General features: G+C 37.4%; 5 protein-coding genes and 1 long non-coding RNA gene across 10 annotated transcripts in view; 2 read left to right on the forward strand and 4 right to left on the reverse strand.

Moving 5' to 3' along the window:
• Window positions 1–43: 43 nt before the first annotated feature.
• Window positions 44–13,966, reverse strand: LOC138133872 (centrosomal protein of 135 kDa-like). Of its 2 annotated transcripts, none has more exons than XM_069051868.1 (17): window positions 13,651–13,966; window positions 13,460–13,586; window positions 12,899–13,414; window positions 12,689–12,848; window positions 12,437–12,639; window positions 12,260–12,384; window positions 12,133–12,204; window positions 11,766–12,077; window positions 11,573–11,695; window positions 11,364–11,522; window positions 10,883–11,208; window positions 10,619–10,829; window positions 10,449–10,564; window positions 1,636–1,915; window positions 1,211–1,585; window positions 958–1,160; window positions 44–643 (listed from the first exon to the last, which is right to left on the reverse strand). In XM_069051868.1, the coding sequence occupies exons 1-17, from the start codon at window positions 13,813–13,815 to the stop codon at window positions 61–63; spliced, it is 4,056 nt and encodes a 1,351-aa protein (XP_068907969.1). In that variant the 5' UTR covers window positions 13,816–13,966; the 3' UTR covers window positions 44–60. The 2 variants fall into 2 exon arrangements, with proteins under 2 accessions (XP_068907969.1, XP_068907971.1); XM_069051870.1 differs by having other exon boundaries at window positions 499–842; window positions 13,651–13,965.
• Window positions 4,945–10,453, forward strand: LOC138133874 (uncharacterized). The gene is made up of 4 exons (XM_069051873.1): window positions 4,945–5,105; window positions 6,771–6,926; window positions 9,142–9,341; window positions 9,390–10,453. Exons 1-4 carry the CDS (start codon window positions 5,082–5,084, stop codon window positions 10,399–10,401), a joined length of 1,392 nt encoding a protein of 463 aa, XP_068907974.1. The 5' UTR covers window positions 4,945–5,081; the 3' UTR covers window positions 10,402–10,453.
• Window positions 13,967–14,136: 170 nt separating the features above from the next.
• On the reverse strand, window positions 14,137–15,746 carry Mdh1 (malate dehydrogenase 1). The gene is made up of 2 exons (XM_069051878.1): window positions 15,586–15,746; window positions 14,137–15,478 (listed from the first exon to the last, which is right to left on the reverse strand). The coding sequence occupies exons 1-2, from the start codon at window positions 15,586–15,588 to the stop codon at window positions 14,480–14,482; spliced, it is 1,002 nt and encodes a 333-aa protein (XP_068907979.1). The 5' UTR covers window positions 15,589–15,746; the 3' UTR covers window positions 14,137–14,479.
• Window positions 15,747–17,599: 1,853 nt separating this feature from the next.
• On the forward strand, window positions 17,600–20,495 carry LOC138133876 (zinc finger CCCH domain-containing protein 11A-like). 2 transcript variants are annotated; one of them, XM_069051877.1, is made up of 7 exons: window positions 17,600–17,828; window positions 18,153–18,243; window positions 18,295–18,414; window positions 18,471–18,609; window positions 18,667–18,765; window positions 19,523–19,654; window positions 19,717–20,495. In XM_069051877.1, the coding sequence occupies exons 2-7, from the start codon at window positions 18,175–18,177 to the stop codon at window positions 20,319–20,321; spliced, it is 1,164 nt and encodes a 387-aa protein (XP_068907978.1). In that variant the 5' UTR covers window positions 17,600–17,828; window positions 18,153–18,174; the 3' UTR covers window positions 20,322–20,495. The 2 variants fall into 2 exon arrangements, with proteins under 2 accessions (XP_068907978.1, XP_068907977.1); XM_069051876.1 differs by lacking the exon at window positions 17,600–17,828 and adding an exon at window positions 17,835–17,977.
• Window positions 20,496–20,822: 327 nt separating this feature from the next.
• LOC138133882 (uncharacterized) lies at window positions 20,823–22,259 on the reverse strand. Of its 2 annotated transcripts, none has more exons than XR_011160554.1 (2): window positions 21,718–22,259; window positions 20,823–21,652 (listed from the first exon to the last, which is right to left on the reverse strand). It is a non-coding gene; the product is annotated as an uncharacterized lncRNA (long non-coding RNA). The 2 variants fall into 2 exon arrangements; XR_011160555.1 differs by having other exon boundaries at window positions 21,713–22,259.
• Window positions 22,260–23,248: 989 nt separating this feature from the next.
• The window catches only part of LOC138133875 (paired box protein Pax-6-like), a 58,385-nt gene continuing 56,360 nt past the window's right edge, over window positions 23,249–25,273 (reverse strand). For both annotated transcript variants that reach the window (XM_069051875.1, XM_069051874.1), the window contains exons 6-9: window positions 24,761–24,928; window positions 24,437–24,704; window positions 23,858–24,105; window positions 23,249–23,804 (exon numbers count right to left, since the gene is read on the reverse strand). In XM_069051875.1, coding sequence (XP_068907976.1) covers window positions 23,719–23,804; window positions 23,858–24,105; window positions 24,437–24,704; window positions 24,761–24,928 — 770 coding nt within the window. In that variant the 3' untranslated portion in view covers window positions 23,249–23,718. The remainder of the gene's footprint in view (window positions 23,805–23,857; window positions 24,106–24,436; window positions 24,705–24,760; window positions 24,929–25,273) is intronic.

The raw sequence follows: 25,273 nt of genomic DNA on the forward strand, positions 1-25,273 counted from the left end.
ACTTCTTTGCAAAAAATGACCAAGGGGAAATTAATAAATAATCTATTGAACAAAAATTTTTTATTTTTTTAAATATGATTTAGGTGTATCCACTCTGTGCGTCTCATGCACAACAGTGCAATTCGTAATATAACCTTTAACTTTTGGTCTATTCATTGTAAAACAAGCACATTTTTGCTCACGATTATCACACATCTTTTGCAACATCAATGGACAACAAGTGCAAAGGCGTTCTGCTGCAGCAGACAAATTATCATCTTCTTCTACTTCTTGCAGATCAGTTAACTGCCTCCCTTTCAACCGAATTTTCTGAACATCTAAACAAAAACAAGGCACATTTGAACATCTAACAGTTTCAGCAGTTCTCTCGGTGGACGATGAATTATTCATTTTGTCGCTCGAACTGCTACGTCTGTGTAAAGCTTGAGACGGCACCTTTTCTTGAAACGCACCACACGTCATTGAATTTGTTCTTATCTCGGCTGTAGTTGTCATCATCGCTTCTAATTTTCCATCGCTTGGATTTAGAGAAGAGTTGTTTTGGAGTAACTTGTTTGTTGATGAATTTGATTTTAGATCTGTTGCACCAGTTTTCAAAACTTCCAATTTTGGGGTAGGTGCTTGATCGCAGAAACATTTATGTCTAAAGAATGGAAATAGGAATAAAGAAAGGATAAAATGGAAGGAAGAAACAACGTTAAAGGGAGGGATATTTTGTGCTTTCACTGTCTCTAGTCCTACGAAACCTCTCGTTTGCTATTTCTCGTCTTAACTGTTTATTTTGCTGACTATAGTCTAGAGCTTTTTCTTGATACATATCTAACTGTTCCGACGTGATTGTACTGGAAAACATTCGCCAAAAATAAATAAAAAATACTAAACACGTGAAAGAGAATGAAAAAATCATGAAACCCTAAGAAACAAATCGTCGAACTGTCAACAACTATAAAAACTTACAATTTTTCTCTTAGTTCCTGGACTTGAATTTTCAACCTCTGCACCTCCTCTTGCAAATCTTGATTCAACAATCTTAACTCCGTGGTGTCCTGTTTGGCGTCAAGCAGATTCTTCTCAACACATTCCACTGTTCGTCTGTCTCTTGTCACTGTATGTTGTAACATCTCTCGTTCGCTTCTCAACTGATCGACGTTCCTGTCCGACTAGAAACAAATTCAAGGAAACGCCTCGACGCAACACTTCACTTAAGTACCTGAACTCTCTGATCCTCTCTATCCCTCAACTGTCTCCTAAACTTGGAATTTTCGTTGTCCAACTTCAACGACAGCTCTCTCATATTTTGCAACTCATCCTCGGCTTTGTCGTACTGAGTCATACACTGTCTGAGCTGAATCTCCAAACTGGCAATCTGACTCGTCAGATCGGCTATTTGCTTTTCGTAGCTGCGTATGATGCTGTCTTTGTTGTCCAATTTTCTCTCCAAATCTGAAGCGTGATCGAGCGCCACCGACAACTGTACCCTGCTCTGCGTCGCCTCATTTTCCAAAGTGTGGTTGTTCGTTTCCAAAATGTTCGCTTCGTGACTGAGAGACCTGAACTGATCCAACAACTCGCCTCTCTCGATCTCCTACAAAACCATTTCAACAACACCGAATCGATCACTCTCATTTCATTTACTTTATTCGAGATGAGATCTTCGGTCCTCTTCACTTCTGCAACGTAATGCTGCAGCTGAGTTTTGAGATCGTCGACTTGCCTCTTGTACAACTCCAACTCCTTCCTCGAGTCTCTGCAATCGCACGTCACCGAACACAAATCGTCCTGGAGTCTTCGGTTTTCTTGTATGGCACCGTCTTTGATTTTTTTGATAGTGTCGAGTTCTTGCCTCAACGTGGCAATTTCGGTTTGCGAACTGCGTAGCACGTGTTCCTGGTCGGCGTTTTCGTCCATCGCCATGCTAAAACATCGCAGGTCACTCTGTACAAAATGGAAATCTCAGTAGCACAGGTCGAAGGTGATCGCAAAAAATTATAGACTTTCACTGATTGGAAATTTCCTCGAGTGTGTAAACAAAAAACGTACAACCATGCGGAATTAGTACGACCATTAATTACATAATTAAACGGACACTTAATTACAACTGCTTTGTTTGTTTTGTTACCAATGCTAATTTCTAAATTGAATTAATTGACTTCCACAAAAAAATGCCACGAGTCGAGATAATAAAGGTTGACAACAATGCGATAATTGCTTAATTGAACAAATTTATACACAATGAAATTGGGTGTCTATTCATTCAAGTTTGTAGAGCGCGAAGAGTTTCACGCCGACTTACGTTTTCGAATTTATTGACGATAGTTATTTACATTTCGGAACTAACCGCCTCGTACGATTTGATAAAGGAAAACGTGTCCGAATTATCAAAAAAAAAAACGTTCATTAATATTCAGAGTTCGGTCAGATTAAACCACAGTAAAGTGGAGTTTACGCAACGAATCGATCTGAAAATTCTTGATTAGTGGAATTTTAAGCAGATTCGTTTAATATCGCATTAAATCTGGTCGTAAAAAGGTACACATGCAGCCGGTTTTATGAATATAAGAATGTTACGACACGAAATTCCCAAAGTCGAATGCACTTTGTTAATTTACAGTACACACATGTGCAGACCATAACCGCTTTATGTGTGTCTTGTCTGGAGTTGTTAAAAAACATAATCCCAGCAGGTAGTTTAAATGAAAGGTTGTTTCACATTACGTTATGTAAAGTGAATCACAATTGTGTACTGTTAAAACATGCATGGGTTCATCGCTTGTTCCACTAAATCGAGCGTTTAACGAAATAAAAAAGAAACGCCAGTCATTACACGTTTGTTACATGGACATTTATGCGGTTAATTGAATAATTTCAACAATAATTAGTTAACATTTTCAAATTTCTTGTAGACCATTGTGTAGATTTTTAACAATAAGCGAAAGCTTGACAAAGACCGGGAGGTACATCACCACATTAGCCAGCTGACATCGCAAACCGACACATGTGTAGATTAATCGCGGTTTATTAAATCGGCTAAATTTATTAACGGTAGTCTAAAATGAAAGTGTTAATTTAGACCTTTCTGGGGATAAATCACGAAATTGAAAATCTGCACAAAATGCAGAAATATCGTAAAAACACTTTCCACAATATATCACCTTGTCACATGAACTTGACTTAAAAAATTACCATTTAAATTTGGTAATTACGATGCATACAACAGCAGGAATGCATATTTTAAGCTTGTTTGTCGTTAATGCTAATTCAGATAAACATAACAACGAAAATAAGTCGCAAATTTACAAATTTGATTAACTCGAAATTAGGTTGATTAACTCCTCGGTCGTAATTAATCAAGGCTACGACAATCAGATAAATGTGATGGATCGTACAAAGAACAAATCACATTAAATGAGAAAATGAGAATTGTTACCTAACACAATAACAATTTTTTTCCAAAAGCAAGATTTTCAATGATAGTCAAGCTTCCGAACCAATGAACTTCAGAAATCTAGGACGCTGTATTGTCTGCATTCATTATTTAGATTGTCTCGCCTTCAACCTTCATTAACGATTGAGCGGCCCTTTCTAAAACTTTATCTGAGACGCGATCTAAAAAATTAACGTTTCAATTATAGATTTTACAAGGAAATACCGCATGAGCAACAATTACTGTTTGAATTGGCAATAAAACTATAGTGACTTTTTTGCCTCCCTCTTGGCTAAATTTGTCACATAACCGGAAGTGACGTGAATTTGAAAAATGCCGAAAATTAGGTTATGTGTGATGCGAATCAACGGTTTATTGAAAAATGAGGAGTTTTTAAAAATAAACAAGTTAGAGCGAGGAATTTAAATTAAAGGTGCTACTCCAAATGACTCCAGTTATTATCAATAAAAGGTTACAAAAACAAAGACGTTTAAATTAGAAATGTATGTCAGCTGTCAATAATGAGTATTAATGACAATAAAACAAACGGTACAATTCAGTCTGGTCAATTTCAAGTAAAAATTTTTATTACCAACTCAAACAGTAATTGTTGCTCACGCGGTATTTTGAGAACTGTTCTCATTGAGTAATTTGGCACAAATGAAGAAAATGCAGATTAGAACTAATTACAATAGATGCAATAAATGTTTTACTTAATTTGGTAGTCTATAGACAAAGGCGTTTGTTGTGTAATGAACTAATGAATGATCCACACTGGTAAGATGGCAATTTGTATATTCGACACAAACTTTTGCCTAATCGTCTCATGTAATCACAGAAAACAATGATCCGATACGTCTTTGTTATTTTAATAGTGGAGTCCAAACATTGAACAATTGTCCTACTTAACATTATTGGTACAGTGGTATTTCTCAAGAGTAGTAGGTATTTGATGACACATAATTATTTGTAACGAGACATTGAGAATTTCCCATTGCGTCCTTATTTCCAACATGTCCGATTTTTACTCTTGATCTTGTCAATTGGTGCTGGGCGAGGCTGTCAGAATCTAAATTAATCACAATAGACCCTGTCACTTTCTTCTATGCGATATCGATTTAATAACACACTTCAATTTCGGCCAATTAAAATATAATCATCTGTGCCTATAGTGACATTCCCACATCCCGTTTTCCGCACCGAATCCACCCCCTTTCACCTAGCCGAATTACCCAACGATTACGTAAAGATCGCAAACCAGCATCTCAATTAGATAACACCTTCTTGGTTACCAATGATCGGTTTCACTTTCGTTGGGTGGCGCTCTCTTATGTTGTTACAGTGCGTTGCAACAGGACCCCGATGACCGGGTCAAGTGAAAGCAAAAAATAACTGTTCGAACTTTACCAAGAACTTATGCGCCAATGACATTGAAAATCTCCGACACCAGGAACCGGACAGTCCACCCTCTTGCAGGACGATGGGGTGGGGCTGGTGTGCGGCCTTCGTCTGCAAACGCGAAATGACGGGGACTTCGGTGTTTCCAACGTGACTGCCGGCGATCAGTTCTTCGCGGGCATTGGTGAAGGCGCTTGCTGTGCCGACATGGGTTAGGACGGTGCGGTTTTGTGGCGGAGTGCGGACGTGAACGACCAAAATGGCACATGAATTGTACATTGCAGTAAGTGGTACCGCAAAGAAATTCACTTTCGGGCCTTCTCTCTTTTTTTAATTAAAGAAAAAAAAATCTAAATTTTCGTCGGTCCATCCGACATTCATATACTATCAGTGAGTTTTTACAATTTGATCATTAAAGCTCTTGTTATAAAGTTAAATCTCAGAATGTTACGCAGAATGTTTAAAATTAGATTTGCAACTTTTTCTAGAGTATAAGACAGAAACTGACATTTGAAAAGGGTAGTTCAGAGTAAATTTGGAATTTTATTAATCTTACAAAATATTAAAAAATAGACAAACCTTGATCTTTTTCACCACTTTAATATTGCATTTAAATGTCACATGATCCTTGTCATCCTCCTTCTAAGACAAAGTAAATTATAATAATTTTACATAATTGTTTTATAAGCTATTCATAAATAGAAAATATGTAAATTCTAACAAGTTTAAAAAATGTTTAGTCCACTCAAATATTTTGTTTCTCCTTCACTACCTGTCTTAAATTATTGATAACGTATTACTTATAAATTTTTTAAATCTTCTCCTTTCCAGTTATGAAAAGCTGTCATGATCTCATGAATATATACCGGGTATCACACCAAAATAAATGAAGATCTTAATCTTATTAATTTACTAAGCGAAATTAAAAAATTGAATTTTCATAATTTTTCATATTAATTTTTTTTTTTTTTTGTTCGACACTGTCAGAATTTGAGAATTTTCTCCTGTGTGAACGGATTTTGATAAATGTCACAACTTGTCAAAACAAAATGTCAAGTGAATTTTAAAGATTTTAAGCGATTTGGAGCATTTAAGGGGCATGTCGAACAAAAAAACCTTGTATTTAACTCGTTTCTTGTGTAAATTGAACTTTTTTTGGCATGAGTGGGCCAGTTTAAAACGCGAGTGAAACAAGCGTTTTAAACTGGCCCACTCATGCCAAAAAAAGGTCAATTTACACACGAACTGTTTAAATAAATAACTATTCTGAGTTAATTCGCAAAATAATGTGATCCAAAGTGTACTTTAATTTAGATTTTGATTAAGGCCCGTATAATAAAAAAATCTAATTTGCAAATGTCTGATTTTTGAGGGACCATTGTTTTGTCTTCCGTCCTCTTCGGTCTTCAACCAAACATTCTTCTTCTACCTCGCTGACAGCTCCAGTTTGTTCATGTTATTTACAAGTTCAAGTTCTGGCAAGTATTGCGAGACTCTAAACGTCCAGTTATATTTGTACAAGAATTATTCTTTGTAACATAATAACGCAACCAGTCTCGAGGAATTTATCGCCCTGTACAAAGACTAGGGAATATCAATCGAGTTGACAAAAGGTCATGCAGTCGTGGTCCTCGTCTCCGCTTACACCTTCTGCCACCAACGCGATAATGCAACAAGCCCAACCGTGGTACAGTGAAAGTTCCACTTGACTCTTTTTCGCCACCATTGTCTATTATCTGTACCGGCCTAGGCGACTTAATTTAATGATCTTTTATGTAACAATTATAGTTCCGACTGAGTCTACTCCACGCACAAATTGTTACACAAGACGGTCGCGATTCAGCATACACATAATTAACGCGTCGTTATGCAAGTGCAAAAACAAGACCCCTTTGTTCGATGGGAAGAATTTTTCGATGCGCACGTAACGAATTTGCTTTGTTTTCAGATATTATCGACGGTTCTTTTGGGATTGGATGCAGCGCAGGGGGCCGTCTTGCCGCCCCCTTGGGCAAACCCCAAACTGAATCCGTGCGCGAATCAGCCGGGAGGGTGGCAACTGCTCTATTGGCCACCGGATGGGAAGTGCTACAAGATATTTAAGGTTGGTACGGAAAACGAAATGGGTTCGCGTTAAACAGCGACCTTCCACAAGAGCGGTAAATGTCAAGCGATTAAATCGGAATAAAGGTTGCGGCCGAAGAACGTAAGATTACATAACGAGATCATCACGACCTTCCCAGAGACCACGGGCCCGGAAACAATGAAGATGTTTACGAATTGCGCAACAGGTGCCGGGATCGGTAGACCAGATACCAGATACAGATCTATTGTATTGAAAAAAAATAAGATCCAGGCATTTTTTCGGTACACATTTCCTCTCGAACAAGGTCTCTACGAGTCTGAATATTCATAAATATGTACATAAAACTTCCAGATGAAGCGGAAGTTAGCAATTTTTCATACTGGTAAAGCGTAACGTTTAGTAAAAAGTCAATTTTTTTTTTTGTGTATCAGTTGTTCAAGTTCAATGTTTTTCTTTAATATATTGCAAAATAAATTGGAGAGAAAGGGATTATATCATTATTAGATCATCAAGAAAAGTACATATAATCGCCTCTACGTAGAAAAGCTACAACGTTTAGATATTTAGTGTAAAATAATGTTTTAAATGTTCTACAAATTTTTAGGCACCTGATGACATTCATAACTTAAGGCTGTATGACACGATGCTAAATTTTGTAGAAAATTTGTTAGTAAATGAGAGAGGACCAATGAACGATCAGGATCTGACAAAGACAGACTATGATCCTGATCGTTCATTGGTCCGATCGAGGGTCTCTCTCATTTTCTAACAAATTTTCTACAAAATTTAGCATCGTGTCAAACAAGCTTTAACTTTAAAAAATGTAAGACTAAGAGAAAAAAGTGAAAGTGACATTTTTTGTACACCAGGATGAGCACACAAGGAAATCACTTAGCTAAACGTTTTTTTTTGCCCACTAAATTATATAACTGGTGATTTTTTTAAATATAGGAATGAATTTTATGCATTCATCTAAGGTCATAAACGCTTACTGGAACAAGGAATTAGTCAATATTTCCTTAAAACTGTTCCTCATAAAACCATAAATTCTTCTTCCTTCAGATTTTTTTAACTGTCGACATAAAAATAAAATAAGTAACTCCCGACATGTCAAAATGATATTTTATTTTGTTATTATTTATTTATTTATTAATTAGTTGAGTAACACAAAAATCACTAATTAACTGACAGTAATTTAAATTTTTGACATTGGTAACAATTTCAATTTAAGTTTTAAAAATTTTCAATTGTTAATATCACAGAACGTTAATATCACCAATTGTCACTGGCATTTAACTTTTTTTCAAAATTTAAAAATTGTGAATTATGGAAAATAAAAAACGAATTTTGCATTCTACTAGCGAACAAGCCGTGTATAAATATTGCTTAGAGCGGAAAGAAATTGGTCTAGAATTAAAGAAGTATAACATTTTTGAGAAAGGTGCAAAACAAGGGTAACATAACCTCAAAAACGCTTGATGTTTGATTTGATGGTTGTTTGACGCAAGTACAATCAGATTCAATAATAGGCATTTTGTAGTTATTAAGTACATACACTCAAAAATTTTCGTATGATCTTACGTTGAAAATGTCACGGGAGTTTCCTGAATACAAACCACATTAAAACAGGCAAAAAGTAACTTACATTGACTTGAAAGAGCTCTAAGTTTGAATTTTTGTTCAGAAAACGTCATTTTAGTTTTTTTTTTTTAAACCGGTAAAAATGAATAAAATGAAACCATCGGATTTTCCAACTCAACCGCGAAGATAAAAAAGTTGTTGGAGTTGAACTACATACATATAATATATTTTTATTAATTAAAATGTGAAGATCAGACTTTTAAAGTTGCGTAATTTTACGGAAAAAACAAAACAAAATTTCTACGTCACTACTTACAGAATTAAAGTAATTAAAAAAAATTACAATAGTAGTACCACAATACGGAAACGTAAATTCGCTTCAAGGTGGAAATAATACCATGGGAAACTTGAAAATTACACTTCATCAAGTGTAATTGTAATTTAAATGACCTATTTTTCCGCCAAGTTTTAATTGGCCATAAAGGAAACGTTTTTCCTGCAATCATTAATTCCTCAAAGTTTTCACTGTGTTGTAAGAAACCAGACAACCTACGTAAGCCACCAGTTTCGAGTAGCAGTTACCATATTTTGCTCGCCGAAAAAATAGGTGTTCTGCCGCCGATCTAAATGATTCATCCTCTTTCCATTTTAGACAGGATACCCTTGTTCAGAAGACATGGAACTGAGCCCCTCTCCCACCAAATCCGGCGAACAAAAATTCTCGGCCGAGTGTCGCTGTCCTCCAATGAAAGCCCAATCGGCCCGCGACGGCAAATGTTACGACTTGTACGCGAGCGGTCCGTGCGAAAAAGGATACTACTTCGCGCCGGACACCAAATACAACAGCAACAAGTACGTGTTGTCATTAGAGTCGGCCACTGGTTAATAAAATGTTCACAGTTCCAAGCGCTTGTGGGGCGTGTGCAACCAAATGAAGACTTGTCCAGGCCCCAACGAGATATTCTGGCCCAAAGACGGCCGCTGTTACCACAAACTGAGCAAAGGCCCTTGCCCCAAGGGCCAACTCATCACGCACAACCCGGACCGCATCGCCGAGTGCAAATGCAACAAATTGAGAGAGCTGCGCGAGTACCGCTACCACGACGGCAGCTGCTACCAGCATTTCACCAGAGGCCCTTGCAAGGAAAAAGGACACTTGTTCCTGCCAGACCGCACCTGCGGGTGTCACAGCTTCCTGCCGCACTTCCACGACGGAACGGGACAATGTTTCGAGATCGGTTCCATCGGGCCCTGCAACGGGGGGGAGTACTACCAACTGCACCCCGAAACGCGCCGAGGGACTTGTCAGTGCAAGAAGGGCTACATCCGCCACCTGAACGCCTCGTCGTGCTACCGGCCCTTCACTCAAGGACCCTGCAGCCAGGGCCAGATCCTCGTCAACTCGACGAGCTGCATCAAGCAGCCGTGCGCACGCGGCCATCTCTATTTCTTACAGCACGACCAGTGTTACAGGATAGGGACGCGGGGTCCTTGTCACAAGGGCCGCATCGTGACGTTCGATTTCGAGACGCGCCCTTCGTTGGACGGCATTTCGTACAACGGCGTCTGCAGCTGCGAGAAACACGTCTACGACAATAATTGTGACGAGGAGGACGTCGCCGAGTGTGACAAAAGTGACGGAATGGTGTTGTTTCAGAAACGCTGCTACAAACTGTACTCTCAGGGGCCGTGTCCGAAGGGCGCGTGGGTGGCGCCGAAAAGGTACAAAAAACAAGAGATCTGGGACAGTGTTGGTGGGAACGAAGGGACGTGCGAGTGCATTCCGGGTTACACCAGGACAGTGAGGACGTTGAAGAATGCGACAGAAACGGCGTGTACGCCACCGACTGTGATTTTAGCCGACTATTTAAATAGGAATTTCTCATCGGTAGCGCAAATTGTTACATTATAAATTTAACAGAGACAATTTTTACTTTTTCAATAAAACACTAAACTCACCTCAATTTCTTCTTTAACTCGTTTAACATGGACTCCAACGACGCGATCGTCTTGTCCCTGGATCTGAGATCGTGTTCCATCGTTGCGAGTTTCTCAGTTTTGTCGTCTAGCGCCACCTGAAACCGATCATTCCAGCAAACCTCGACAAAAACTCCACTGCTTTGTCTCACCAGTAATTCATCTTTCTCTTGATCGATCTGAGCCAGCTGACTTTTCATTATTTGAATGTCGTTTTTCAACATGTCCACTTCTTTACTGACCGTACCTCGATCGTGGTCGCGTTTTCTCAAATTGTCCAAAGCACCGGCTAGTTCCGCTTCGGCTTGTGCCAACTTACTTTGAGTGTCTGACAACGAACGATCGGTCTGCTCGTGTAAAGTCCTAACAACAACAAACCGTCAAAAAACGAATTCGGACAATTCCAAACTCCTCACTTCAGTTGTGTGTAGAGCGCCCTCTGCTGGGTCAATTCGTTTTGAGCGATGCGCAACTGGTCCTTGAGAGTGTCACATTGCGCTTCAAGAGTGTCAAGCGTCGCTCTCCTTGTTCCTTGATTCTGCATAAGCTCCCTGCGCTCTTGCTCCAGTTTATGGATTTGATCTTCGGCTTCCATTAGACGCCTCTGGAGGCGGTCTTGGTCGGTGATTTGACTCTCCGACATGTTCTGAAGTTTGTACTTGAGACTGTCTCTCTCTTCTTCCAGCCTTTCGATGTCGGCGCGCAACAAGTCACGCTCGCGTTCGGTACGTTTGCAGTTGGGCTAAAATTTTGCAATAAAAAATGTTGTGTATACCTTGGCTACGAAATCATAACACCCTCGAGATTGTCTTGCCTCGGCCGCAAGCGCCTCGGCGACAATTTTTCTCTCGGTAAAGAAAGATTTCGCTAACTAATTGAAAACCAAACAACTTGTACCTTCAAACATGGTCCGTCGACGCTTGAATCGGGAAAGTCTCTTGTACTCTCCAACCTCGACAGCAAATTGAATTTTTCTTTAGACAAAACTTTGTTTTCCTGTTCCAAATGTGCCACAGTCTGTTCTTTTTCCGCGAGTTTTTGTAATAAATCTGAAGTCTGCAATCTAGCTTTGTTGAAACTTTTCACGGGAGCATGACGTGACTTACCTTGTCGCTTTTACTACCACTGCTAGATCTACTAGGAAAGTTTTTCATTTGTTCCAACATTTTATGATACTCTCTCATGTAATAATCTTTTTCTGATTTTAAATTTTCTACGCAACGAACCGCCTACCAAAAAAAAAATTACAACTGGCGTAAATGAATTTCTCTAGACGTCCACTCTCTAAACACCACTCACTTGTTGCTCCCTATACTCTAACTCTTTATCCAGCAACTCCTTCAGATGTTTTGATGAGGAACAAGATTCACAGTGACAATTGCAACACCTGGCACTTCCCGCGGCGGTGTCTTGGGGAGTATTCGCTGGAACTTGAAGGGACGGTTGCGGCAAAATAGTGGGCGACTCACTTTTCGACGGTCTCTTGGAACTTGTCTTCTTCTTAGGTTTATTTTTTGCCCTGCTTGGCGACGCATTTGGTGACTGAATCCTGTTAATAATGCGACCACCGGTCTTTTGTACAGAAATTGTACGTTGTGGTGACGTTTGGTCCTAAATTAAATAAAAATCAGAAAATATTTCTTTTGATTACTTGTTCATCGCAAACCTCAAATGAACGATTCTTGAGGCGACTACCGTTATTCTGTACTGAGGGTGCACGCTGCAGAGTTTGAGATTCCTATATTACAGAAGATAAAAAAAATAATTTATATTAACATCACTTGATTATAAACCTCAATCATTCGCGTCTTTTGCTCCACTTTTTCCGATACCAAAGAACATTCTAACTCGGCGATTTTTCTCTTTTGTTCTCCTGAAAGACGTGTCAATCTGTCAATCTCCATATTCAGGTCATGTTCTAAAATTACACTACTATTACATTAAATTCATATTATTAATAAAATAACAACCGATTATGGTAAAATTATTAATTCTGTCCGTCAGTCGTTTCTTTTCTTCCAGCGACGTTTCCAAAACAGTTTGTAAATGCCTCTTCTCTACAATTACTGCATCTAATTCTGCACTTAGTTCCTGTTTGTCTTGTTTCAGTTGAACATTTTCTCTTTCCAATGCTTGAATTTGAATAACACTTTCGTGCATCCTGTCCTGCAAGCTTTAAATCAATATTTAAGAAAAGCACTGAACAAAAATCAGAAAAATACCGATTCACTTTCTCCGTATTATTCTTGACGGTGTTGTTACACTCAGCTTCAACAGCTAGTGCCAAGTGATCAATATCTTTCATTTCTTTCTCCAAAAGTTTGTTTCTCTCTGCTAAATGCAGAGCGCGCTTCATTGCCTCGTGCTGTTTAGCCAAAGACTCTACAATATATTTTGTTTTTAATTTTTAATCATTAACAATAAAATTATACCTTTCAAACGATTTTCTAAAACATGTTTTTCTTGCAAAATTTTATTGACTTCCTCTTGCATTGTACTGATCCCATCGTGGGATCCTTTATTGCAACAACAATCTTTTTTAATTGCATGAAGTGGTCTGCCCCCCTCTAAAAGTGCACTTAATCTCCTAATTTCCTTATCCCTGTTAGACATCTGGCACTGCAACATCTCGTTTTCTTCCATAAGCTGAAGGTTTTGCTCCTTCAACTTTTTTATGTCTCTGGACAAATTTGATATTTTTTGATCTGCTAATGCCATTGCACTGTTTATTTCAAAACTCTTTGTTTTTCTAGTGGATTTATCTCCTATTAATGCAGTAGTTGATGAACTCTTCAATGGTGGCTTGTTTTTTTGTTTTGGATTTAAAAGTATTTGCCCCCGATCTACTATTTCAACTTCTAACTCTTTTACGCGATTTTTCAATACCTCCCTTTCTGAATGACAATCTAAATTTTCACTTTTCAATAACTCCAAACGTCTTTTTAAATCTGCACAAGATTAATGAAACTGAGTTACGCTCCATACTAACTTACCTTTTTGTATTTTCTCATTTTGTTCCTTGTATTGCAAAAATGTTAAATGTAAGTCGTTACATTCTTTAACGAGTCTAGCATTATCACATTTATATGGTTCCGCACCCAACTGAAGATTGTCTCTCTCCTTAAAAACACGAAAATTCAGTGTGCCAAAAGTCAAACTAATTCGTCAATTTTCTGACAAGTACCTCAATAGCGTTTTGGGCTATCTTCATGTATTTCTGGAGGCTTTCTGTTGTTGTTTTCAAATCGGCCACTAGTTTTTCTATTAATGGGACAGATTCTGAGGTGAAGGACTGATAATAACCCAATTCGTCGAGCTCCTGGCGAACTTTTTTCACTTTAAATTCCATTTTGTTAAAACACAACGCTCACACGGTCACATGTTAAAAAATAAAACTGTGTAAAGGCTAAAACATCATTGAAAACATAATATTTTGAATTTTTTTAACGTTTACATAACCTAAAACTAGATGTCAACAAAAGTTGACAAACGTTCAAAATCATTAAAATTGACAATTCAAAATTGTGACCAACGCGAAAAAACTTTCACCAACATGAGGTAATAAAAATCACTAGGAGGTTCAAAAAAGGGGTTTACGAAAAAAACTTTCAACCTATTTATGGCTTTACTCCCATGACCTACACGTCCTACATAGTTAAATTAAAGACACTTGCCTACTTAACAAATATATTCAACAACATTAACTACTTGCGTTATATATGTATACATATACCATGCCACATAAACAAAGCATACCTAGTCAGATAGGAATACAAGAAGTTGGTCTACACCAGTTTAAAATCATAACTAAGCTTTAATAAATCAAACTAGCTACTGCAAAAAAATTGGGGAGGAAATGTATTTTGATTGAAGCACACAAAGTGTTTGTATAAAAATAAGATTTTTGGCCTTTTATAATAATTTGATACACGGAATTTCAGTTGAGCATTCTAATCTACAGCATTAAAACTGAAATTCCGGTCTAGTTTGAATTATTAAAGCTTGGTTGCGAGTCATGCCCCAATAATGGCAAGCGCCTCGGTGCGCTCTTCTTCCAATTCTTTTCCAGTGGCGTCCAACATTTTCCTGGCAAAGTCGTCAATCTGCAATCCCTTCACAATTTCCCATTTCTTGTTTTTGATAACGACCGGGAACGAGAAGACTACGTCTTTTGGTGCTCCATAACTTCCATCACTGAGCACCCCCATGGAAACAAACCTCCCTGAAGCTGTACCATGGAACCAATCCCTCATGTGGTCACCTGCAGCTTTAGCGGCTGACATGGCCGACGACATTTTCCTTGCGTTGATGACAGCAGCTCCTCTTTTCTGCACAGTTTCGACAAAAACTGATCTCAACCAGGCGTCATCCCCTACAGCTTCCCTGACCGTGACGTCCTTCCCCTTTTCCATGTGCACCTTGCCATGTGATGCATCTGGGAATTGGGTAGAAGAATGGTTTCCCCAGATGACAATGTTGCTGACATCGGCCACCGGCACGTGTAGCCTCGTCGCTATCTGTGCTTGCGCTCTGTTTTGGTCCAGTCTGGTCATGGCTGTGAAATTCTCCTTAGGGATAGACGGAGCGTAACGCGAACAAATCAACGCGTTCGTGTTTGCGGGGTTGCCAACCACCAAGACTTTGACGTTTTTGTTGGCGTACGTGTCCAGAGCTTCCCCTTGAACTTTGAAGATTTTCACGTTGGCTGCGAGAAGGTCTTTGCGCTCCATTCCTTGCTTGCGGGGCATGGCACCCACCAAGAAGGCGGCGACGACGTCTTTGAAAGCTTCAGCTGGTTCAGCTGTAGGCACCACTCCTCTCAACAACGGGAGGGCGCAGTCGGCCAGTTCCATGACGACGCCCTCCAAAACGCCCATCATTGGGGGAATGTCCAGCAAGTGGAGAATGAGCGGCTGGTTGGGTCCGAAGACGTCGCCTTTGGCGATCATGTACAGGAGGGAATAGGCGATTTGGCCGGCGGCTCCCGTGACAACGACACGAATTGGTTCGGACTGCAACAAACACCAATAAATTACATAATTATTACAAACAATTGGTCAATTAGCAAGCAAGCAATCTGGCCTAAGCTGTTAGTTTTTATTATATTTTAAAAAATTACCATTTTTGCTGATGATTTGTCCCTTTACACAAAATATTTGTCCTTTTAGACCTTGACGGCGTCTGATCGTATTTATCACTGGTTTCTGAATGATAAATATGACGTCCTTTGACCCCTCTCACCGTATTCCACTTTCCGAAACACGAGAGATTGTAAAATGTCATTCGGAACTTCGGAAGACTGTGATTGGTTAGATTTTACCGCGAATTTTACAATCACCAATCAGGACAGGCATTTTTGCCAATTTATTTTAAAAAATTCATTACATTTTTTAAACAATTTTATTCAAAAATGCGCTTTTCGAAAATCATTCACTTAAACAATTTATTATTTTAATCCATTTATTTGTAAAAATGAAGAGTCCAGTCGAGTTACAGCAATCTAAAAATATGAAAAATAATAAATTTTAATTTACAATATGTAAGTACTAAACTTTATGTTTTTATTATTGATTTATTGCAATAATTGTTATAAATCGCGATCATTAAATAACAATTTGTTGAAACATAAAAATTCTTGACCTTATTTATCCCGTCCATTCATTTGATTAATTTTTACATCATTTTTACATACCATTAAAATTACAAACAAATTCTTAAGATTTTTATTTGAAATTCTTTCATTATCATGATTACTAATAAGAAAAATATCGATTTTACAATGCAAACCATTATAGTTTACTAAGATTATTTTCAACTTTTGAGTCTAAGCAGTAAGCACTCCACTAATTCATTTTAATCTTTATCAATGTTAGTGTACAACAATCAAGTGGATTAGAAAAGTACTGATTTACTAATTTACCAATTCTGTCCAATTTTGATAGCATTAGAAACTTCAACAGTCTGTCCTTATTTTGGTTACACTACTTACCTAGCATAAAATTAATAAATAATAAATAGGAGTGGGTATTTAATAATAAAATTATTATTATTTATATTTTGAATTATCAAAGCTATGACTATCGTACCAACATTTTAAAAAATTTTCTAAAGCAATTTAAACGAAAATTAAAATTTTTAGAAACATTTTAAAACTTTGTTTTCCAAAAGTCTGTTTCTTAAATTCCCAAAAAGTTGCGATTTTTGTCTTATACTATTTGTAGCTGACATCTTATAAAAGTAAATTCGCTATAATGTGGTTTGATTACATTTGGAATTCAACTACATATTTATAATTTATACAATTTGTGGTGTTTTAGATACAGCCAAAAAACTCAATACAAAAAATAATTAATCAGATAACTACATATACCTAATAGAAAATGCTGACAATTTTGCACTCGAATCCATAATAAAAAAGGATATAAACTTGTTATTGAAGTCATCAATATCATTTGTGGTATTCCAGTAATTGTAGAAATTGTTAATGATGCGTGGAGCAAACTTTTCTACAAAAATAATTACGATGCTCTTTTTGGAGTTGGAGGCATTATAGGTGCAAGAACAAAAAATTCTTTACGCAAAAGTTTTGCCTAACGTGTAACCAAAATACGGTTTGAAAAAGGGTAAAAATCTGAAATGTAATAAATGGAGAGAATACCTAGTGTTAGATATATAACAATACGCAAAAATAATTAGGTCTGGACATTTGTTTGCATAATTACTACATAAGTATAACAAATTAATAGAATTGTCAAAAACTCCTAGAAAAAATGTTCCTCCGCAAACAAATTTCAAGCAGCCTTGTTTGTATTTGATTTATTTCCATATTATGATATTTTATGCTAAGATTTAAATTTCACTTTTGTTGGTGTAACTACCGTTAAATTAAGTCTATTAACGTTCAAACAGAATTTAATAATTCTGTTGATCGGAAAAGTGTTAACAAAATATTGTAATTTCTCTGATGAAACAGCGCTTTATCATTATTTCTATCTAATAATATTTGAAAACATGAGAATTGGCGATATTTTGGCAAAAATTATGTAACTGGTATTTACTTACCTACTAGTTTATTTTAACTCGTTAGCATAGATATAAAAATAGAAAAGCTACGTCATGGTAGTTGATTCATGATTATTATTGAAATATCCCGTGTAAACACTGTTGTTTATCGAAATGACATGTAAAATACAATTCGGTCGCTGTCGTTTGAATTAATTATTGAATTTTCTGTGCAATTTATTGAAAGAAAATCGAGAATTCAGTTCGCGCGGTAATTTGAAAATTTGACATTTCTGAGCGCAGGCTGTAGGATTTCCTGTTGGCGACAAAAAATAAAAAGGTCACGTATTTTCTTGTAAGGTAAGCTGTCAATTTATTTTTTACAAGCACAGATAACGTTTTTTTGGAAAAAATGCAGAAAAATTAGTCGTTTCGTCAGTGCAGTGGTATTTCGTACCGTATCAAAATTTTTAGTGGAGAAAAATCAAAATGCCCGAAAATTACTACTGGTAATGTAGGATTTTTCAAAATCGAACGTATTTCCAAAAATTCGGTCAATTTCGAGTTGTTGTCTGTGCAAATTTCGGTGAAAAATGCGACACAATTGACGAACACGGACTAGTCTCATTTTCATTACATAACCTCAAAATTTTTCATGCTTTCATAAGGTGTGTTTATTTGCAGTCCTGACAATTTCTTCAAGAAAATGACAGACTTAGAATCGCCCAGGAAAAACAATGATTGTTATTTCTACTATTATTCAACGTGTGCAAAGGTAAGTTCCATAACATGTTGCAACGTCCATATGTGAACGTTTCGGTCTTAGGGCGATAACTGCACGTTTCGTCACGAACCATCTGCATTAGGCTGTGAAACAATGTGTTCCTTCTGGAAGGAAGGCAAATGTTTAAATGTCCACTGCAATTTCCGACACATGGAATTGAGAGTAAGGTTATGACGCGATCGTTTTTCAAAAATACTATTTTTTCTCTTTCCATTCAGAAAAACCGCAAAGCGATACCTTGTTACTGGGAATCTCAACCGGGCGGCTGTTTGAAGCCTCACTGTCCTTTTCTCCACCAAAATGCCAAACCTGCAACCGCCGACGAATCTCACGAGAACAAAACGGATTCCGGGACAGGTTAGCGTCCTTTGTTGCCGCGACCAGCCGTCAGATTAATTGTGTTCTTGTTTTCAGAATCCACAGATAATTCTATGAACGAGAAACTAAGTCATTTGAGTGAGAAAAGTTTTAAGAATGCTCCCGTTGATTCTTTGGTTGTTAATTTTGAAGAAGGTATGCAGCTAGTAAAGTAATTTTTTTAAGAACAAGTAGCATTTATAGTCTTGCGGAATGTGTTGTTGCGTTTTATTGTAAAATGTTTACGTTTTGTTATGTTCCTATTTCATAATACTACGCCATGTTGAAAGCAATCTCTCTATCGAACCTTTCTTTAAAAATTTGAAGAGCTTATGCTTTCCGCACCAAATTAACAGTATTTATCGAATTCTCTTCTGATTTTTAGTGAAATTGTTCCTAACAAAACTCAAGAGTTTTTTTGGTTTTTGCTCGAGGTGCATTCTTGTATAGTTTTTTTCTTTGGGGAGTGGGAGGTCTATATATAACTATGTAGTATTTATTATTAGAATTATAATTGTATGTAATCACAAAAATGTTATTGTACATATAGCAAAATTTGAGTTGCATCATGACAAGTATTTTGCCATATGCACAAAATCTGACTGTACTGTAAAACAAAAAAAATGTTAATTTGTTATATGGTGTTTACTGGGTCAGAATTTAGTTATATTTTTTATATACATACACACATTTTACGATTGTTATATGAAACTGTTTTTATGTTTGTCTTGAAGAGATTGAATCATTTTTTTGGTACTTATTTTCTAGAATGCCTTAGTTGAATTGTATAATATTATAAGGAAGAAATTAAAGTTGTTTTGTACCAAGACTCTTGTTTTTCTTTTCTGCAAGAATGCATCCCGATCTGTTTTTGTTGTATTATATTGTTTCATAAAGTGATGTATTCTTGCAGAATCGGACAATGAATCGGCACCAACAAACTCGCCTACAAAGTCGACCCACAGAGTTGTAAAAGTGAAAACATTGGAAGAAATTAAACTGGAAAAAATTCAAGCCGAGTCTGCTGCTTTCTACTCCTACCCAGGTAAGTCTGCACACTTTTACAACGCCAACGGTGGACAACGATAATGTTTATCCATTTTTTAGAAAATGAAAATCTTCCGCACGACGCCGACGACTTGCGACAAAGAATATGGGAGAGGTTCTCATCAAAAAATGTCAATCGAAGAGCGGATGCGTTAGGAAAGAAACGACCATCTGAACTGACCAGCGGTGGGTCTCTGGCGAAGAAACTGAAGAGAAACACGACGAACATTAGTGAAATAAAAATCAAAACGTTGGAGGAAATCCGAGCTGAGAGGGCCAAGAAAAGTCTCCAGAATATGGAGGGCAGTAACGAAACAGATTCGTCCCGCGCGATTTGTGACAGTTCAGTTAGCAGTACCGAGGATATTTTACAAGAAGCGAAGAAGAGTAAACCGGCGAAAATCAAGCTGCAGAGAAAGCTGCCGCACATGGAAGAAACGAAGAGCGAAGAGACGGAAACACCGATGGAATCGATCGGTCGAGAAGACTCGTCAAGTGATGATAAACTGTGTGATAGTGAACAAGACATTGACATGAACCGGAGTAACAATAATAAGACAGTCGACGAGGTCCTGCTTTTACAAGACGATGACGACGCTTCAAATGTGAGCCTCAAGGAGGAAGAGAGACTTTTGAACGATTTGGACGAGTTCTTAGGAGATTGAGTCGACCCTCGGACCCCACCAAGATACAACTACATATATTGTATACTTTTATTTTTATTTTTAAATTGTTAATTTTAAGTTTAATATTTTTTCATCGCTCTATATAATTACTAACATTGTACAAAATATATTTATAAGACGTTTTGAAATAAAGATATTTAGATATGTCTCAAACGTCTTTTTTTTTTAATGTTATGAACTGATTAAAAAATAAAAACCAATCAGAATAGTTATTTACATTAGAGTACGGGATGTGAATTTTCCGGCACGACAACTGGTTTCGGGCACGATGGCGCAGCCGAGTGCCTGATTAGTTGGAGGGCCGGAAAATACGTCCCGTACGACATTTGTATTAGACTTTTCGGCTGACCAAAATATTAAATCTTTTAAAAATCAAGACTAATTTTATTGTAGAATTTGACATCGTCAATAAAGAATCGAATGCTGTGGAATCAATTCCTTGACGACCGTGACCGCTCATTTGTTTTTTTTCCTAACAAATTATTTGCCGGCTAAATTTTCACGGTCGTGCTTCAAAATTTGATTTTGGTGTATTAATCGAGTGAAAAAAATGTCTAGTATATAATATAGAGTGAGTTAAATGTGACACCAGAGGCAGTACAACTAGTGGCAGAACTAAATTCTGAATTATTACCACAAAAATCGAAACGTTACATAGGACAATTTTTTCTCACGAAAGTATGTAATAACCATTCTTTAATTCACAAATTTTTAATAAACCATATTTTATTACAGACAGTTTTATTAATAGGTGTTTGTGGGGCCTGTCTCCGAAAGGAGTTATATACTCTGAAAATGGAAAATGTCAAGAGAAGATATTATATTGATAACTGACACAAAAACCAATATTTGTAGATCGTTTGCCATTACCAATCCAAACTGGGTTGAAACTGTGAAGAAATATATGGAAGTCAGGTTAAATTGGTATTAATACAATTAAAACAATTTCAAATAAAATTGACAAATATTTGAACCTTGATTGCCCCATGGACACAAGATTGAAGTTCCTAAAATGATTCGTGATGACTCATGGTGGCCTTCCTTCAACATCAAAAACAAAATGTACTGTGTTACAGCTACAGCTCAAACAATGGTGAGTTGTGTCACAAACTTCGATACAGTGCTTTAATCTACTTGAATTTTTAGCAGTTGCTTCCAATGTAACCATCCAACATTGAGAATTCCATCATTAGTACCGTAAGAGAAGCACCAGTACAACATATTGACATTCAACCCAGAAGTAATAAAGCTGACAGTTACCAAATTGTTTCTGCATTGTTCTCTAAAGTGGAGAATTGTAACAATAATAACTGTAATTTTACAAAATAAATTATGTTAATAATGTTGCAAATTATTAAAATGTCTTGTACTTAACCACTACTTCCTGGTGAAAACGAATCATCTTTCTTCAGGTGAATACAAGTTTTTGGGGTTAGAAATTTGTTTATTTTTATTTTCCAGTTGCACTTTAGCACTAACAGCTAGTACTGGATAAAGTAGGTACACAAAACCATATATCAACTTCTGTGATTTAGTTTTATTGTGCAATTTTGCAGATATTTATGAAATACCCGACAATTGTCAAACTTTTTGACATATACAGCTGCCAACCCAATAGGTTGTATTTTCCCTGTTACTATTATGATTATTATTTATTGGTCGATATAAATTAAACAAACACATTTATCGGAAAAATTATACAGGGAAATGTGTTTTTTTACACCAAATTAAAGTAACGTATGGACACTTTAATTTTAAATTAACTGTGAAAAGAATAAATCAACGGTGTCCGCACATTTTTCCCGTACTCCACTAGATTTTCTCACATTCCACTAGAAATTTTTGACATTGTACGGGAAATCGCACCTCCCTTGACCTAAAGTGTAAGGTAACGCTATATTTCCCAGACTGGGAGGCCGAAAATGTTCATTACATATTATTGTGCGATCAACAATTACTTAGATAAGAAGGGGGCTATGATTTTGACAGTGTCAGATTTTTCGTATCTTTGCTAACTCGGCTAATCAATGTCAAACAACTGTCACTGGGAAACAAATTTTAAGGGAAAAATGGTTTTTACTTCAGAACATAAAAGATTCATCCTTGAATCGTACTTAATGGTGTTTTCAATAACGAAAAATGTACATACAGCGCTATTGCCTATTTAGCCGAGTTTAGGTAAACATTTAAATTGAAACAGGTATATGCAACCAAAAATACTTCCGTGCATCCAGAGCATCTGAAAGTCTAAAATGTCAAAGGCTTCTTTCTCTTTGATCTAAGTACAGTGTGGAATAAAATGATTTACATCTAGTTACCTTTGCATTACCCTTGTAAAAATACGAAATGCCGCTCTACAAAAAAAAAGAAAGCCTAACCTCAAAATATTCCAAATGTGATTTATTGCGAAGGGATGATATGAATGCAAAGTAGAGATTGAAATTAAAAAGAAGCTAACAAAAGCAAGTCACAGCTAGTGTTGAAAGTGGCCACCACGTTTGTTAATTCAATTTAGTAAATTGTAACAATTGTCAATTCGATTGATGACATTTATTGACAGAACTAATAGTTCGGCACTTCAAAAAAAAAGGTAGAGCGGTACAGGAAAATTTACATGTGCAAAAATTCCAAAGGTAACTAGATGTAAATCATTTTATTCCACACTGTATATACTTGTTGATCGCACGGTATAAATTGTTTGCACAAGAGATGTTTGGTGTGACTATTGAAGAAGCGTAAGTTGCAAGTTGTAATAAAATCGTATCGTGGTTGTTTCTCAATAGATGTTTAGCAGTTCTAATAGAGTCCGTTTTTGCAGTTGAAAAATGTAAGCAGAATAGTTAGATGTTATGGAAGTGTCGAACGTGAATTTGTGGGGGAAGAAATGCAAGGAAGAAGTGACCGCATCTTCTGTATGATTTATTTACACACAATAAAAAAGAATTTCATAAAAACAATTATAAATTACTAAACTAATATTCACATTAAAAATATTTTTACAAAATCACATGCACATAGGTATGTCTTCTATTTAAAACTGAAACATTTTTTGATATGGGATATGTCATTACACAAAATAATACTTAAAATAAATCTGCGTTTCACATTTGTAAATGAAGTTAGATCACATATACACAAAGAATGATCAAAATATGAATTGTACACTAATTCTTTGGAATGAATAGTCGACTTGCAGTGAGGAATCGAAACGGTTCCAGAATTGGATCGACGTATATTTTGAAAACCTTTCCGTCGTCGTTCCTTCGCCTTTTGCTTTGCCAACTCTCCCACGAAGCGTTAAATCGAAAGTTCAACAATACTATAATGGAAAGGGTGAGACAACATTTATGTCAAAATTCCTTTAGGTCCACCAAGGTCACTGTAAACGAGGCCAATACTGAGACGTCATGTCAGCTTGACCCGGAACCGCTATCGGGACAGATACTCCGGGAGATATCAAACCTGCAAGGAAATCGTCAGTTTTGCTTGTCAGTCTTGATGGATGAAGCGTTCACCTGTCGACGAAGTTCCGTTCGTGTTGTACTGATGTCCGTTCATCTGGTAGGGTTGGCTGGGGCTGCAAGGCGACGGTCTTGACCCGTAACCTATCCCCAAGTCGTAGCTAGGTGGACGACCCATGCAGTAACCGCTCATCGCTCCGCCCATGCTGGGACTCTCCCTTTGTTGAAGACAAGCACCTGGAGAGGGTCCCATGCTCGTGCTCAGCCCTCCATGACTGAACGTCGACATCGACGACATCGAACTGAAACACGAAATCGGAAAAAAATTAGTGTATTGACATTTGTACCGGTTTCGTCATTTATCTTGTATTTCGTGACTTGTAGAGTGAACGTCTTTAATATGTTGTCCTTTTTATGTTGCTTTCATCCTACGGCATTGTCCTTTTATTTCATCTTGTGGAATGAAAGGAGCGGCTACGAGCGGTGTCACAAAAGCGATGCAAACAAATCTGTTCATTTTTAACTCACAAAAGATTGGCCGAATTTTTTCAGAAACAATAAATTTGATATTTTGAAAGAAAATGTGCGACGTCGGCAGTAAAACAACAAAGCGATATAGTTCTGGTGTAATACCTGTAAGTGTCCGCGATGGACATCGGCGGCGGTATCGGCGAGTACATCGAAGTGTTGTTGAAGCCCTGGAGTCGCGGGGGCGACGCTGCCGGCCCTGGATGTTCTGCAGGTGCCGGAGCGCCTCTGCGCTGGTTACGCAGTTTCTCCTCTCTTCGCCATTTGGCCCTTCTGTTCGAGAACCACACTTGAATCCTTGCTTCCGGAAGGCCAATTTTCGCCGCTAACCTTTCTCGCGCGAACACGTCAGGATAATGTGTCCTTTCGAATTCTGGAATTTCGACGAGAGCGTTATTTCTGTCGACGAACGTGTCGCACAAAATTTACCTTTCTCGAGACTGTCTATTTGGTCGTTCGTGAAAGAGGTCCGATTTCTTTGCAACTTCCGCTTCAGCCTGAGTCTTGCTTGATCGTCGTCGGGCCCTATACTTGAGCCGGCGTTGGAGTTGTCTCCGGAGTTGGTCTCGTCCGAGTTGATGCCGTCGAGGTCGGTCACTGAAACAAGACAGAACAAACAAATTAGAATCATCAAGAATTTGCATAGTCTAAGACCGAATCGAGCACGAGTCGATATTGGACGCGTCGGTGGCTGCTAAACACGTCGGATCTGATAAAATATATCGAGCTTGATATATTAAAATATAAAATTATAGAAGGTAATTTGCGTAGAAGCTTCTAAATTTAAATCAGGGTGAAATCCCCTTTCAAAGAACCATCCACATCAGCAATAATTCCCTGATTTAGGAAGGTGTACATCGATCGGGGGCGAAATGCGACGAAACACTTTCTTGGAGATATAATTCGACATTTTTCACTAGAGGGGGGCACGTCGTAGGTGTG

Source organism: Tenebrio molitor, chromosome 6, assembly GCF_963966145.1.
Source record: "Tenebrio molitor chromosome 6, icTenMoli1.1, whole genome shotgun sequence".
NCBI lineage: Eukaryota > Metazoa > Arthropoda > Insecta > Coleoptera > Tenebrionidae > Tenebrio > Tenebrio molitor.

Bases quoted from the DNA above. Each gene is read 5' to 3' on its own strand.
- LOC138133874 (XM_069051873.1), top strand. From the start codon at position 5,082: ATGGCACATGAATTGTACATTGCA. The intron at 5,106-6,770 runs GTAAGTGGTACC...CTTTGTTTTCAG, and splicing joins CACATGAATTGTACATTGCA to ATATTATCGACGGTTCTTTT. The intron at 6,927-9,141 runs GTTGGTACGGAA...TTTCCATTTTAG, and splicing joins AGTGCTACAAGATATTTAAG to ACAGGATACCCTTGTTCAGA.
- LOC138133872 (XM_069051868.1), bottom strand. From the start codon at position 13,815: ATGGAATTTAAAGTGAAAAAAGTTCGCCAGGAGCTCGACGAATTGGGT. The intron at 12,205-12,259 runs GTTTATAATCAA...TCTGTAATATAG, and splicing joins AAAAGACGCGAATGATTGAG to GAATCTCAAACTCTGCAGCG. The intron at 1,916-10,448 runs GTGAGTTTAGTG...GCGATGTTTTAG, and splicing joins GAGTTAAAGAAGAAATTGAG to CATGGCGATGGACGAAAACG.
- LOC138133876 (XM_069051876.1), top strand. From the start codon at position 17,958: ATGCCCGAAAATTACTACTG. The intron at 17,978-18,152 runs GTAATGTAGGAT...GTTTATTTGCAG, and splicing joins ATGCCCGAAAATTACTACTG to TCCTGACAATTTCTTCAAGA. The intron at 18,610-18,666 runs GTTAGCGTCCTT...TCTTGTTTTCAG, and splicing joins CAAAACGGATTCCGGGACAG to AATCCACAGATAATTCTATG.